The sequence below is a fragment of the Pelophylax lessonae genome (assembly GCF_965119305.1).
Source record: "Pelophylax lessonae genome assembly, chromosome: 4".
In the NCBI taxonomy this organism is placed as follows: Eukaryota; Metazoa; Chordata; class Amphibia; order Anura; family Ranidae; genus Pelophylax; species Pelophylax lessonae.
Window position 1 is genome coordinate 537,355,497 of NC_138771.1, and position 16,783 is coordinate 537,372,279.

A 16,783-nucleotide genomic window follows, 5' to 3' on the forward strand; every position below is an offset into this window, starting at 1 on the left:
CAACCAGCAACTGAAGAGATTTATTTCTGTATGAATTAACTTACATGCCAGCTTCTTCCAGAACTGGGGCTGGACAAAGTAAATACGTGTCCTCCACAACCAGTGGCTTCTCATCTACAACATGAAAAGAGACCGAGGATAAAGCTTTCATTAGTAATAGTGATTATAAAAACAATAGTAATAATAATAAGCTGTGTTATTATACTTTTCTTTATCATTGTTCTCAGCTTTCCATCCAGTAGTTAGCAGGTCAAGCAGCCCAGAATGTTCTTAGGTTACAGACACATGTTTTTTTCTAGAGGAACTCTAGGCAGTACCAGGCCACCAGGAGATATAGTCCGTCCAGCAGCTTCTCGGTGTGCTACAGGTCACTGACCAGTTGAAAGTACCTTAAAAAGCTGCAACACCTAGTGCATTACCCGTGGTCACCGTATAAAATATTTTATTAAAATGCCAAATGCATACTCACAGACAGGAAGAATGTAAAGTTGCATTAAAAGATTCCACCACACATGGAATGGAACACGTCCTGTAATGAGACCGCTAACGCTTTCGGGAGTCAAGCTCCCTTCATCAGAGGGGCTCTGATGAAGGGAGCTTGACTCCCGAAACGCGTTAGCGGTCTCATTACAGGATGTGTTCCATTCCATGTGTGGTGGAATCTTTTAATGCTATTTTACATTCTTCCCTGTCTGTGAGTATGCATTTTGCATTTTAATAAAATATTTTATACGGTGACCACGGGTAATGCACTAGGTGTTGCACCTCCTTCTCTTTCCTATATGTATCCCAGTTGGAGTTCCCCGCCTGAGGAGAGCAGCACACCGGTCTTCCCCTTCGGAGTGAGCGCTTGGCTGAATTGATTGTTACCTTAAAAAGCTATTAAGGAACCTCCCAAGGAAATGGCCAAATCAAGTGACAACTGATTTTATAATCTCCTTTAGATTCACCAGCAACGGGTTGAAAAAAATAATTTTTAACAGGTTCTTCTACCCAATCAAACCATCTGAATTGGCGAGAGCTGTCTGACAGAATATCCAAACAGTGCCTACAGCTGATTGGATGCAGGTGCTGATCATCTGTCTGTAACGCTCCTGCGTTTTATGTATGGTGTGGATTTTCAGCTGCAGAAATATTCCACTTCAGTAGTCATGTAAGAGAAACGCTGAGATACCATTCCCAACCCTCAATGACTCATCATGTGTGGAAGGTCTCAATTCAGCAAATAAATACACACACTCAATAAGATGTTTCCTAGAGTGACTCATGTATATAGTAACACAGTGATGATAGGCTGAAGAGACAGGTTGGTGGAGATGGTAGATGACAGACACTTGAAGGTAAGATAGTAGCAGATGGATGCAGATAGGTTTAGCAATCATGTATGGTAACAGATGACAGAGTAGCAGGTGGACATACAAGAGAGATCAACCCAGTGCAGGAATAGGTGGCAGTAGGCTCAAGAGCTAGCAATCTAGATATGCAGATGTGGTAACAGTCCTTACTATGCAGAGCTAGATAGTGTAAGCTTTAGTATAAAGTTTATAGAGGTCTCCCCTATGGGGTACTTATCACTAATAGCAATGTAGCAGAGGAGAGGTTTCCAGCAAGGGCGGATGATCCAGTAGCGGGATACAGGGATCAGCGCAGCGTGGTTCCAATAGCGAGGTATGCTTCAAGACAGGTTAGCATCAAGGCACAAGGCAGTTTGAACGAACACATGTGAGTGAGAGCCGGCGATCTAAATAGCCATCCAGTCCGGCGCTGAGTGATGACAGCATCAGTCTTAAAGGGAAACACACCTATATGTGTTTCATCTATCTAGGTAGATGGAAATCACCCGGAAATAATGTGATAGGAGGCACTGAGAGTGCCAGAACCTTACAGTACCCCCCCCCCGTAAGGCCTGCTCCGGAAGGCCTCTAAGGCTGGTTGTCGATATAAGAATCGGAAAAGACTGGTTGCCGATACGAGAATCGGATAACACTGGTTGCCGATACGAGAATCGGATAATACTGGTTGCTGATACGAGAATCGGATAAGACTGGTTGCCGATACGAGAATCGGATAAGACTGGTTGCCGATACGAGAATCGGATAAGACTGGTTGCCGATACGAGAATCGGATAAGACTGGTTGCCGATACGAGAATCGGATAAGACTGGTTGCCGATGCGAGAATCGGATAATACTGGTTGCCGATACGAGAATCGGATAAGACTGGTTGCCGATACGAGAATCGGATAACACTGGTTGCCGATACGAAAATCGGATAAGACTGGTTGCCGATACGAGAATCGGATAAGACTGGTTGCCGATACGAGAATTGGATAAGACTGGTTGCCGATGCGAGAATCAGATAAGACTGGTTGCCGATATGAAAATCGGGAAGAAAAAAAAAAAAATGGTTGCCGATATGAGAATCGGATCAGGTTGATAACCGATGTGAGAATCGGATCACTTGTTGCCGATATGAGAATCGGATCAGGTTGGTAACCGATGTGAGAATCGGACCACTTGTTGCCGATATGAGAATCGGATCAGGTTGGTAACCGATGTGAGAATCGGATCACTTGTTGCCGACATGAGAATCGGATCAGGTTGGCAACCGATCTGAGAATCGGATCACTTGTTGCCGATATGAGAATCGGATCACTTGTTGCCGATATGAGAATCGGATCACTTGCTGTTAGGGTGTCTGCTACATGAACCCCTCACTAGAATCGGATACATAACCATCCGAAGTAATCCTAGTAGTCCTAGCAACCAATGCTTCTTCAAACATCCTCAGATCCTTCCTACATACCACCGTGCCATTAGAAGCGCGTACGCAGCCAGGTGCAAGAATCTCAATGTTTTCATTGGAAGCTAAAAATGTGCTTGCAAAAATAGGAGTATCTATACCAACATCTGCCAATTTCTGGGTGTCCTTTTCTGATATAGAACGGGGACAGGGCTGGCAACAGCTTTGGTAATTTCCAGGCTGTTTTTCAGGGAAGACCCTTCGGATTCGCCTGGCCTCCATTGGTAGAGCCTTAGGCCTATGGGGTCTGGTTGGGCAGAATGTAATGAAATGTCCCCCTTCACCACAATAAAAACAAAGGCCACAGATTCTCCTGTGATCTCTCTTTTCTTGTAAGGACAACTTAGTATGTACGGCACCAATCTCCATAGGCTCCTCATCCATCTCTGTAGGATCAGGGTTCAAATGGGATGTGTCAGAGTGACAAGGCTGACTGTTTAAGGCAGGCTTGGACCATGACCAGGCAGGATCACCATATTTATTTGGTTTCCTATTTTCCCTAGGTAGTCGGGGTCTGTGGTTACCTGGAGCTGGTTTAGGAGTGGGGTCAACGGCCGAAATCCGAGAAGAACTGGATAATGGCATTCCCATTTTTTCAGACTTCCTTTCTCGTAGTCTTCTATCTATGGTGATACTGAGTTGTATCAATGCATCCAGGGTTTTTGGCAGATCCGCTCGGGCCAGCTCGTCTTTAACGGCCTCTGATAGGCCAAGCCTAAATTGGGTTTTCAGAGATGCATCATTCCATTCTGAATCAAGGGTCCATCTCTTGAATTCTGCGACAAAGTCTTCCACAGGTCTCCCACCTTGGTTCAAGGATCTTAATTGAAAATCGGCAGTACTCTGCCTATTGGGATCATCATATAGGCTAGTAAGTTCTGCTAGAAACAAGGCATAGGAGCTGAGAAGCTGGTCGTTTTTCTCAAAAAGAGAGTCTGCCCAGGCCCGAGGATCGCCTGTTAGGTAAGAAATAATAGTACAAACCTTAATATGATCAGTAAGGTAGGTACGGGGTCTTAACAAGAAAAGTAACTCACATGCGTTTTTAAATTCGCAAAATTTTTTGCGATCGCCTGTAAATACCAAAGGAGGATTTATTTTGGGTTCAGGAGACTGAGCAGAGGTAAGTTGTGTCAGTCTAATTACCTGCTGCGACAGAGCCTGATTATCTTCTTTTAATTCAGCAAGTGCGTGTATTAACGCAGTTACTTGCTGTTTTAATTGTGTCACCTGAGTGGTTATTTCTGCTGAATCCATTTGTGGTTCGTTCAATCTGTAACGCTCCTGCGTTTTATGTATGGTGTGGATTTTCAGCTGCAGAAATATTCCACTTCAGTAGTCATGTAAGAGAAACGCTGAGATACCATTCCCAACCCTCAATGACTCATCATGTGTGGAAGGTCTCAATTCAGCAAATAAATACACACACTCAATAAGATGTTTCCTAGAGTGACTCATGTATATAGTAACACAGTGATGATAGGCTGAAGAGACAGGTTGGTGGAGATGGTAGATGACAGACACTTGAAGGTAAGATAGTAGCAGATGGATGCAGATAGGTTTAGCAATCATGTATGGTAACAGATGACAGAGTAGCAGGTGGACATACAAGAGAGATCAACCCAGTGCAGGAATAGGTGGCAGTAGGCTCAAGAGCTAGCAATCTAGATATGCAGATGTGGTAACAGTCCTTACTATGCAGAGCTAGATAGTGTAAGCTTTAGTATAAAGTTTATAGAGGTCTCCCCTATGGGGTACTTATCACTAATAGCAATGTAGCAGAGGAGAGGTTTCCAGCAAGGGCGGATGATCCAGTAGCGGGATACAGGGATCAGCGCAGCGTGGTTCCAATAGCGAGGTATGCTTCAAGACAGGTTAGCATCAAGGCACAAGGCAGTTTGAACGAACACATGTGAGTGAGAGCCGGCGATCTAAATAGCCATCCAGTCCGGCGCTGAGTGATGACAGCATCAGTCTTAAAGGGAAACACACCTATATGTGTTTCATCTATCTAGGTAGATGGAAATCACCCGGAAATAATGTGATAGGAGGCACTGAGAGTGCCAGAACCTTACACTGTCAAGTTTCAGCTTGGCTCCTTTGACAAAGGTTGATAAAGTAGTCGACTTTTGTCGAGCCGGTGAAGCCATCCACTGTTGTCGGCTCCTCTAAATCAACTGAAATTGTGAATTGCCAGTGTATGGCCAGCTTAAGTCCACACGGTGTATAGATACTTGTATCTATGTCAATTTGTGATATACAGTATGAGGCCAACTTTACATCTGGCTCTGCCTAAGTCCACACTTACAAAGAAACAACACAGCCATTCTAAACCAATCTCCTCACAGGTATGAGAATCGGGATATTTTAGTAAAAGAGGAACAGCTACCAATTTATGTAGAAATGTGATGCTGCAGAAGCTGGCTAGCTCTATCTGTTTGATTGGAATTGCAGGAAACCCCTAGAAACTATCCATTTACCATGCAATGTACAACCGCTACAATAAAACTGTTTTTTCTAGACAAACATATAACCTTACTGAGAGAGTTTGTGTCATTGATCCTGAAGCTGCAAAGGACCCGGTCCACATTCCGCGCATATCTGAATCCATTCCCCCTTACAACCACTTGAAAGGACTCTATGAGAGAGATGAGTATTACACACAAATGTAGTGTCATGGTTATTACATTTTTATTCATTTTCCATCTAGTATTGGGCTTTGTTGTTCTATCTCATTTAATAGAAGAAACACAATATGCAAAGCTCATTTACTACAGCCAATCAAAGAATTCATCTTATCAATTTTAAGGGTTAAAACCATTGTTGGTCTTTTTTTTTTTTTAAATCTGTGTTACATTTGGGAGACTTTCTTTCACTTTGTCTCAGAGATGTAAAAGAAAATGAAAGGAAGTCTCAACACAGTGAGGGAAATTCTTTTCTTAAGCCGGTGTTCTGTTGAAAACTCCAACTCACCAAAATCTCCAACCACGTCATTTATGGTGACTCTACAGCAGCAACAACTGGAGATTTGGACGAGTTGCTGTTTTCACAGAACACTGGCACTACGGTACACGACGAGTTAAATGTTTTGACAGAATAACGGGCAAGTAGGAAAAAAGTTGTCACCACCTTTGAGGTGGCAATGTTTTTGGTTAGTAACAGACGGACTAAAAATGTCCACTCATTATATTGTGTACCATAGTGTTTATGCTGCCGGTGTTCTGTGAAAACAGCAACTCCTCGAAATCTCCAATTATTGCTGCTGTAGAATCACCGGAAATGACGTATTTGGAGATTTTGGTGAGTTTTCGGCAAATTACTGGCCATAGATGGTTCAAATCTTGGCTGGTCCCTGCTGAACTGGCTGAGATTCAAATCATCTGTGGGCAGGCTGATTGTACCCATGTCAATCCATCAATCGACTTGGTACAACCAGCATGTAAGATTTCTAGCAAGCAATTATTGCCAGCGGCTATAGCTGCTTGCAATAATCGTTGTGTTATCCCGGCAGGGACTGCTCTCTGGGCCCCCCTCCTCGAGAGAACACAATAGCTTTGTTGTAGAGATTCCCCCATCAACACAGTCAGTGAAAATTGGGGAATCAAGCAATTCTCTTTCCTACAACCCGTGGTTGCAGAAAAGAAAATCCCATAATCTTTGGCCTGCGTTAGGTACCCCCACTGGAAATGTACCCACACCTTCTGTTTCAGTGACCTTTCTAAAACATTGCATTTTCCAGCACATTCTGTCAGTGAGATTGTCACCAGGACAAGTAGATGGGAGGAATCTCCCTAGTGCGGACACAGATGGAAAGAAAAAAAATAGAGTAGGTTTCCAGCGCTTCCCTTTTCTATTCAAAATTCAAATGCATTTTGACTGTACACTGTACACAAGGCCAGTATGTGAATCTGGCTAGTGTCACGTTACTCAGAGGGGTTCATATGCTCAGGTTGTTGGAAAGTCTTGGACTCCAGCCAGAATCAGATCCTGCCAGTACATGTTTTATATGAAATCATAAACTATCAGTGACTGATGGCTTTTTCTATGATATCTTTAGATTGGGAATTTGGTTTATGTTGGCTCTTATGAACTGGCATGCTTTGTATACCAGACACAGCTTGTTATTGTCTCCTGCTATACCCTGAGAAACCAAACATAATGGTACTGAAATTAATCTTTTGCAAATTTGTCACATATGTTCACTCTTTAGTCATACATTTATTTCTGTGCTACTGAATGCAGGAGAAATACAATAATAATAATTACATTTTAGTGACAATGTGTTTACACGTACTTACCCCCAGCACAAATACTTGATGGCTCTACAGCTAAAATTTCAATACAGGACATCTTCAGAATCTGTTCAATAAAACAATAATGGATTAGTGCTGTAGACAGGACTCTTCAGGTCTTTTTTCTGTAGATAAGCAAGCAGTGCAGCAGTAATTCGCCTTTTTGTGATTCTGAAGGAAGCAGAAAGCTTTAGTCAGCTTGTTTGTATGTGCCTGTTGGCATGAAGTGTATCAACAAAGTCACTTCATGTATGAGCTGGCTCCACCAGGGTGTGTTAGAAGTGGCATTCTGTGTTTGTGGATGTTTAATGGCCTAGCCAGGAGGGCATGTGACCCTGTCAGGCCTACCATTGGCTTTCTGATGGAAGTGATTTTGCTGGCTCCAAAGCCAACTGATCACTTCAACAACCACCAAAACAGTTTTCTGGCATTCCCATTAAAAATTGTGTGGGGCCAAAGCACACGATTCTGCTTCTGTACTACAGGTTGCACCTAAAAACATTCAATAAATGCACCAGAAAAAAAAGTCTCTAAATCCCCTGGCTACACTCATGCTAAGTGTGAATGGGGCCTCTGGTAAATCAACCCCTAAGTGTCAAGCCTGTACAGCCCTGTGAGAGAAGAAACCCAAAAAGTTTAGGAATATGTGCAAAGACCAGAGACTGTGTTCTACGTAGAAACCTTCACCCTCCATCCTGTTCTCCATGTAGTAGTGGAATATAACTACAAATACTGTAAATAAAGTGACTTGCACTCATTTATTGTGTATCTATAGAAAATGAACACATCCTAAAACGAATATGACTGGAACCTTATCACCAAATAAGTGGCTTAGGACATTTGCCAACTGAAAATCAATATTCATACACTTCTACTGAGTCTCATGACCAATAGTGCTGCATCATTAAAGATGCACTCTGATCAAATTGAAAAAAAGGTAGTGATTTTAAAAAAGTTGTTAAAAAATATATGGTCTACACTTTAACTGGAAAATAATCTCTCTCCTGCACTCCATTATGCTGACAGTTAAGGCACAGTATATAGATCAGAATAGAAAATGTATCTATTCCAGCCTCACTCTGACATTCGCGACATTACCTCACATGTGTGCTGCGAGCACTGTTTACATATGCGTGCGAGAGTAAGGTGGGGGCGGGAGGGGGGTGGGACCCTCTTCTGCCACTTGCAGAAGTGATTGAGTGGCTAATTAGCCACTCAGGTCACTTATGCTTTACTCAGAATCGCTGGCTGCAAAATTGATACCGGGAAGATGCCTGTAGGTGCATCATCCCGGTATAACCACTGAAACCCAAGGACGTAAAGGGACCTCCATTTGGGTGAAGTGGTTAACAAAATTTCTTTTTAAAACAGGAAAGGTTTTTTGTAAGTGTACGTAAATTTGTTTTTTAATGGACTTTACAACACTTACACTGTATTGTAATGTCTTATGGCACTTTTCCACTGCAAGTACCGGCTCGGCTCCACTCGGCCCTGCTTGGCCCTGCTTGGCTCTGTTGGTTTTCCACTGCATGGTGCGGTGTTGGAATGGTTTGGTACGGTTTGCTTTTCCACTAAAGTAAAGTGGGTGGGATAACAATGATTCTCTGACCAATCAGTGGCTAGTAGTGACAAACAGTCAAGGCTGCATGCAAAGGATTGTGGGATATAGTACCGGTACGGCCCTGTTGGAACCACAACTGAGGTGGTACTGTTTAAGCGAGCCGTACCGTTCGGTTCCATGTAGTGGAAAAGCGCCGTCGTACCGTACCGTACCATACCGAACCGTTCCTACACCGTACCATGCAATACCAGCAGTGGAAAAGCACAAAAGCGAACCGAACCGTTCGGTTCCATGCAGTGGAAAAACGCCATTAGTGTCCAGAGTATGGGTAGTAACTTAAGCCTGGTACAAACTTAAGGGTTTTTTTTTTTTATTCAGCCCGCTAAAATAAAAACGGAGGCGCTCGGGAGGAGCTCGCTGTACTAACTATGTAATGTTAGTACAAAGATCTCGCCGCTGAGCTATTGTATTCTGATAGGGCAGTGATGACGAACCTTGACCCCACATGTTTTGGAACTACATTTCCCATGATGCTCAACTACACTGCAGAGTGCATGAACATCATGGGAAATGTAGATCCAAACATCTGAGGTGCCAAGGTTTGCCATCACTGTGATAGGGGGACAGCCCCCTGCCAGAACACATCAGTCAGCGCTCACAGCCATTGGCTGCCAGCGCTGATTGAATGTGGATTGGCTGCTGGTTTTCCAGCCTGCCCGTTCAACAATTTCTGGCTGTTCGGCTTGCTTCTGTTGGACATGCTGATGTACACCGGTTTCTGTTGCAGTAGCCGATACCAGGATGTAATCAGTAAATCCCACGAGCAACCAGGTAAAGGTAATGATTTAATTGCTGCAAGCACTCCACTATCTCACACAATGTAAATAAAATTTAACAAAAATGCTGCACAATAAATAGTGAACCAAGTCAGTGACTCAAAAATAATTCATAAAATAGTGGACATCAAATATATATATGTTAATAAACCCATAAATAGATTAAATAATTATGGGTTTATGAACATATATATTTGATGTCCACTATTTTATGAACTATTTTTGAGTCACTGTCTTGGTTCACTATTTATTGCGCAGCATTTTTGTTAAGCCGATACCAGGCTTCTGTTGAACCGGCCCACATGTACCAGGCTTTACTTGGCTATGCAGCAAAGAGTAAAGGTACTTACTACTTAATACTAGAAGTTTTTTGTTACCAATGGACTCAGTCTGTCTTTTCCTGAGTATTATATACAGGAAGATTTTGTCTCATTTCATATTCCCTTTTAGACTGTAATTTCTAAAAATATAACAAAGTACAGCCTTCATATCTTCTGTCCCCAGCTATGCTCTGTATGATGTACTCTTTATTCCGAAATATGTTTACTATGAACTATCATAGTTTTTAGGTAATTTCAATTTTTTATTTACATTTACACATTTTAGAATTAGAATGTTTGAAATATGAAAAAAAAAAAAAAAAAAAATGAGACAGCTATGCAGTAGTCCTTTTTTGTTTCTTTTTTTCTTTCTCTCTCTTTTTCTCTCTCATTTAAACTCTGTACAGTCATATGGAACGGGGAAAAAAGAAAGAGCCAGTTACTCCTCTAATATTTTTTACCTAAGCAGTTAAAAGAGAAGTATGGGAATTTAGTTTTTTTAGAATCATACTTACCTAGATGCATGCAGCATCGGACCGATGCTGCATCTGTCCCCCGCTGGCTGAAAGCCGAGCGATCAAACACCATTGATCATTCGGTTCCCACAGCACCCAGAGCTCTGCTCTGCCCCCCACTGGAGTGCTGGGTTGCTCTGCCCCCCACTGGAGTGCTGGGCTGTGGAGGGGACAGGAGCAGCTTGCTGAGAGGCTGAGCCGGGGGCCGGTCCAGGCATGTGGGCGGATCCCAACTATATGGTCGCTGTCTTTCCCGAGCCTGGACCGCCTCTGTGACGTCAGCCAACAGTGCTCTTTAGCCCTTTGTCTGCTGAAAATGGGTCACAGGAGTGCAGAACAAACTGCACTCCCGTGATCAGTGACTTCAACACATTCCACTAATGCAGAACAACTTTTTTTGTTGCATGCTTGTTTAGGGGGGTGTGTGCCTCACCAGTATTCAAGGCAAAGACAGCCATGGCATAACGTTTTTAAAGGATCAGCAATGTCAGCCTCCAAATTTTTGATGATGTTCCAAAACTGCATCTGTATGGAAATAAGTTCTATATGCCTACTACTTATACCAAAGATTGAAAATAAGTACCATAGACAATATTTTCACATTTTATTTCCCTCACAAAACACAAGCAATGAGAATTTCTGAATTTCATCTCCTTCAAGTCCATCCAAAGAAGCTTTCCCCAGCTTTTAACTAGGTGCCAAATGCCGTAATGAAAGAGTATGATCTTATTTCTGTTAATCTGCATACCACAGGAAAAAATTCTCCTGGAAAAAAGAATCCTTCCAAGTTCCAGATTTCAACTTCCTGAAAATACGGTGCAAGCGGGAGTTATAATTGTAGCCCTGTCTACTTCCCAGCGCCATTACTTCTTTTAGGAGACACATTTACTCATCCAGACAGTTCTTATAAGGTGTTAGGTTTTATCAGCACAGTTTTGAGATTTTCCTTTCACAGCCCAAAAGGATACTAGCAGTAGTGTATATATATATAGGGAAAAACTTTGGCACTGCTGTAGCCAGACCAGTAAAGCAGCAGGGTAGATGTGTGGGATGAAAAAGGGGGGTAAGCAGTTAAAAAGATTAACATATGGAGGGAAGAGGCAGCTCCACTGTGTAGGTCCTAAGTAAACCTAGTATGTGAAAACAGAAAAAAAGCTGGGGGTGCCTCGATCTGAGTGTGGAGTATTGGAAACAGCTATTTGGTAGTGATGAATAAATATAGCACTCACATTTGATAGAGGAAGCATTGGCTTGTCATCTGGGGAACTCTTAACCTCTCTGGCAGAGATCAGCTGGCAAGTGGCTGGTGTTTTGCAGAGATCAGCCGGGAAGCTGCTGGGTGGTGAGATGAAAGCACTGGAAAATGGAGAGGCCTGCGGTGTGGTGTGCATCAGCATCTGGGTGTCCTTGGCCTGCTTGACACTCTTTTGAAAGGCAGAGATCTGCCATGAAGCGGCTAGGTAGAAACAGACAGGAGTGCTGTGGCTGGGGAAGCTAAACCGCATGCAATGCTGTGGAGTGGCGGCTTCTCTGTGTCCTCAGCTGGCTCTGCAATCTCCTCTGGAATGAAGCGATGATGTTTCTCCATCAGTGGTCATGGTTACACTTGTCGGGACTCCACCCCTTTGTCAAACTTTAGGGAAAGCTTTGACTACCTTTCCCTATGGTTTGGCAAAGGGATGGAGCCCCGAAACGTGTAACCACAACTCCTGATGGAGAAACATCATCACCTCATCCCAGCAGAGATAGCCAAGCCAGCCGAGGACACTGTGAAGCCGCCGCTCTACAGCGTTGCATGCAATTTAGCTTCCTCAGCCAGAGCGCTCCTGTCTGTTTCTACCTAGCTGATTCCTGGCCAAACTCTGCACTCAAGCAAACCAAGGACACCAAGATGCTGATGCACACCACACCACTGGCCTCTCCATTCTCCGGGACACTTCCTTCTCACCACCCAGCAGCTTTTCGGCTGATCTCTGCACAACACCAGCCACTTGCCTGCCATTGTATTTATTTCTCACTACATACTCCACAATCAGATAGAGGCGCCCCCTGTTTTTTTTTTATGTTTTCAAAGATCATATGGCCTCTGGCTACAAGGATCATTGTGAATGTTTACCATGACTGCGGATAGTGTACTGTGAACTTGCAGTTAGAGGGCCAGCAAGGCACTATATCTATACAGAATTATTAATAAGTAGAGTATGATTAGTGATAAACAAATATGGCTGCCTTCATAGAACATGGTAAACATATTTTCAGAAGATTATTTTGTTTAAGTTGATGTCCTATCCTCTTTTACTAGCTTCTGGTTTCATTGTATATTTCATTGTATAAAGAAAGGCAATGTATATAAAGCACAGGAATCCAAATCCAACATTTTTAACTGCTGGGAGAGTCTGTCATGATGTGAGTTGTTATTCTCAGGGCCCGAACACACATGTCTGGATCTGCATGGAATCTCTGCACTTGCCTAAGGGGTGGAAGCTGCAATCTGAGAAATTGATGAGCTTTTGTTTTCCTAGATCCTGCTGATTTGCTATTATATTACAAATCAAAATGGGATTAAGGAAGGTTTTTAAGGTTTCTTGAACTTTAAACTTTGAAAGCAATTTACTAACTTAAGTTTTCAGTCTTTCTTTCTCTCCGGACAGATTTCTGGCATCTCATATTTATTCAGTCAGGCATAATAATGATCAAACAAAAGTTAAATGGTCATGCTTAGTCTTGCATAGACAACTTCATATTCAGTAAATTCTGACACATTGTAACTGACATATCTTGCATATGTAAGAGCAGTATCCTATAACAACCAATCAGTAATCATCAACCACTCCAGAATAATGACAGGTACAATCTGTTGAATTTATTGTAAAGCGTCTTGTTAAATAGTCTAAACTATACATATACAGTATATTTGGGGATATGAAGTTTATTTACAAATGATACATATTTTGGGAGATTTCTTACTAGGCATGCTTCTTTCAAACACAGTGCATGTGGGGACAATTTACCTGTTAGCCCCCTATGCAGTGCTTCTCTCTGATAATTTAACTAAGAACAGTAGGTAATGGAACCAATCTTTTCAGTCCAGGGGACCAAGTGTGGGGGGCTTTACCTTAATGCAGAGAATACATTAAGGTAAAAAAACAAAAAAAACAAAAACAGACTTTAGAACCACTTTAATCTATTTAATAAAAAAAAAAATTAATCTAGTTGTAAAAGTTTGACACTTTTGACCTTATTAGAATGGACAGAAACACATATTACTGCAGGAAAATTTCTTCACTGATTCAACTCGTGATTGGCCTACCATCATTGAAATATCTTTTTTTGGGTTATTCATGTCTTTAAACCCTAAGTGTGGAAACTAGAACTGCCTATTACATTCGAAAATGGACAGTTTCAACTCTTGAGCTGATGCTGATCTGAAATAGGAACTTAAGCTAACATTTGCCACATGGTATGGTGTTAAGTTGAGTTTATAATGCATGCACTGAATAACTGAGACTGAATAGGCAATGTGACCCAGTCAAGAGATCACGTGTCGGGGTCATGTATATAAAACAGAAGGGCTTCCTTCAAAAGCCATCGCTGACACACAAATGCGACTTTAATTACACTTCCTAAGACTTTGATTATATTTCCTGAGACTGCAATTTTGTAAGGGTTGTTTCCTGACCTTTAGGTAGAGTAATACTGACATTTCTGCTGTAGTGGTGATATGTATATGATCTGTTAGCATACATTTCTGCATCTCTCATCAAGCTTGAATCTTTAATCTTTTTCTCATCTGGAATTTTCCATCTTGTTTAAATCATGCTCAGATTGTTCCGAATCCATAGAATACCTCTATTGGCCTTTCCTTTGCTTTCATTTTATCTCTAACGTTCTTTTTTCTTCCTCTTGAATATTCATCTAATTTGGGAAGTTTTCAGCCTCAGCTCTTTCAGTTTCCAAAGAAATAACTGGTAAAGTTCATTCATTCCAGAATATTAAAAGCAAACACATTCTTAAACTACTTTTTAAAGATATTCAAATGTTTTGAGAATTTTCATATACATTTTCCCAAGGATTTTCAAATAAATTTTCATTTGAAATTCTCCTAGTGTATAGCCAGCTTTAGTAGCTCTCCCTGTTGTTCTGCATCACACTTGTCCATTGCAAAACCTATTAGTGCACTATAAATAAAAGTTAAAGTGTCACTAAACCCAGAACCCTGCATTCACCATATCTGGCCTCTCAAAGAACAAGGAAATGCAATTTGTTTCGTAAATATAAAGTGCTAAATACCTTTTCTCATCAGCAGTATATAGCAGTCTTGTGACTTCTATCAGTGTCTGGTTTAAGCTTGTAGGAGGAGTTTTCATTCACCCATGAATGTCCTTAAAGGATGCAGGACCCCTGACCCTCTGTCTGGACAGTGCTGATTGGCCCTGTGCTGATCACATGCACTCTCCCAAGAAAAAAAAAACAACTCTCTAGCAATACACATCAAACTGTGCATGTGCAGGCTGATTCCACTAACTGTCTTATCTGGAGATGTTTTGGGGACAATGCAAGAAGGGGAGGATCTGTGCATACAGGATCAAACAGCCTTTTTACACAATGCAGAATATTAACCCCGTAGGTTCCACAGTGAGTATAACAAGCATGATTTACTGCATATACAGTACAGACTAATTAACTGTTGTGGGTTTAGCAACACTTTAATTATTGCAATTAATCAAATAGTATTACTTAAAAAAGCTCCTGACAAAAACATGGATCTTCTATCATGCTTTTCATGATATTTGTAACTATGTTTCATCTTGCTGCTTAAGGCTCCATTTTATTACCATCATGGCCTGGACTAGTCCAGGATTCAGTACTGGAACCTAGCATTTCTGTTAGGGAATAGCCCACTTTGACCATTTATAGGAGATTGCCATGATGTGAGGGGATCAGGAACCTTTACATTAATGCACAGGATATAACAAGACTGTAAAAATGTTTAGGCTAAACTCTGCTACAGACAGTATTGGATATATGTGCATTAGACCAAGACAAAGCACAGCTAATGATTAGGGATTAATGTGGACCCTGGGGTCGAGGTGGAATCAGAATATATACATTACCCCTCAATCATGAGGGAGCCGCAAGTGGCCTACACCCAGTGCATGCATGAATTATGAACATCTTTTTCTAAATATCAAAATTTGACTACGACAAATGCTGTTTTCACCTGAGCGATAGAGCCCAGGCTTGCAGTAAGATGAATATGCACAGCTGTTCATTTATAATAATGTACTGTTTCAAGATAATGCATAAGGGCATGGATGAAAAGTATGTAATTGGATAGTTTGATTATTTGATCATTTTGTCAGATCAATCTGTTCTTATGAGAGGACAAGGGAGATTAAAAAATGATTCCATCTACTTTTCTCTAAGTGTTAGCAAAGACTAGATAGTACTTACTGAGCCTATGATATCATGAAGTGCTTCGAAGCCGCCATTTACAGGGAAGACGTGGTCTTTGCTGTCAGCTATTCGTGCCAGCTGGGTCCCCGCGGGAGGAAAAAATAAGAAAGAATGTTACAACAGGCAAAGAATCCATTTGTAGCAACAAAATATTCTGTATCATCATGTTTTTCTAGTCTTGGCCTCTATTGCAGTCTAGATAGTTCTCTAATAATAAACATGAACAAAGATAGTAGAAAAGTCACATAGACATACTGTATGTGATCTTAAAGCAGTTTTTCGCCCTAGAAGTCTCAAATTAAAAGTCAGCAGCTACAAATACTATAGCTGATGACTTTTAATATTAGGACACTTACCAGTGCAGGGATCCAGCACTGTCCTCACCCAAGCTGACTCTTGGCCCTCTTTGGGTTAGGGCACCGGTATGTTTACTTTGGAAAGCTGGCTCTGGCTGCTTACGGCTTCACAGATGGCTTTCCACTCTGCATGCACAAGCTGCACTACACATTGTCAGAGGTCCCACAGCTCTACAGGACCTGTGATGTGTCCCAGGAGGCTGTGAGGGAAAGAGGAGGGGTCACATTTCTGCTCAGATTGCCGCAGAATCCAACCAGAAGTGGTTTTGACAGGTACCCGCTCCCCTCCTCCCCAAAAAAAAGGAGGGAGGAAGAGGCAGGCAAGCGGAACTTTCCCTTTTGGGTGAACTTCCACTTTAAATGGTTTTCCTGCTTTTAGACTTCGGGAAAGTTGTAAAGCCCCTTTTATAAAAAAAAAAATTAAAAAAAATTAACATGCTCTACTTACCTGCTCTGTGCAATGGTAGAGAGCAAGCTCCTACCTCCTCTTCTAGGATCCCCTGCCGGTGATTTCTGCTCCTCTACTTCTTTAAATTCCCCTATAGCAAACTGTGTGCTATGGGGAGTGAGCACTCGTGCTGGCATGCATCTTTAAACCCACACAGCAGGCCCCATCCCCCTCCCTCCTCATAGGATTTAATTGAC

At 41.9% G+C, this 16,783-nt stretch overlaps 1 protein-coding gene across 1 annotated transcript in view; it reads right to left on the reverse strand.

Annotated features, from left to right (window-relative positions):
- ANTXR1 (ANTXR cell adhesion molecule 1) overlaps window positions 1–16,783 on the reverse strand; it is a 313,258-nt gene that overhangs the window by 192,276 nt on the left and 104,199 nt on the right. Inside the window, exons 8-11 of the mRNA XM_082254810.1 lie at window positions 15,780–15,860; window positions 7,100–7,160; window positions 5,341–5,439; window positions 45–114 (exon numbers count right to left, since the gene is read on the reverse strand). Of these exons, the coding sequence (XP_082110936.1) occupies window positions 45–114; window positions 5,341–5,439; window positions 7,100–7,160; window positions 15,780–15,860 (311 nt within the window). The remainder of the gene's footprint in view (window positions 1–44; window positions 115–5,340; window positions 5,440–7,099; window positions 7,161–15,779; window positions 15,861–16,783) is intronic.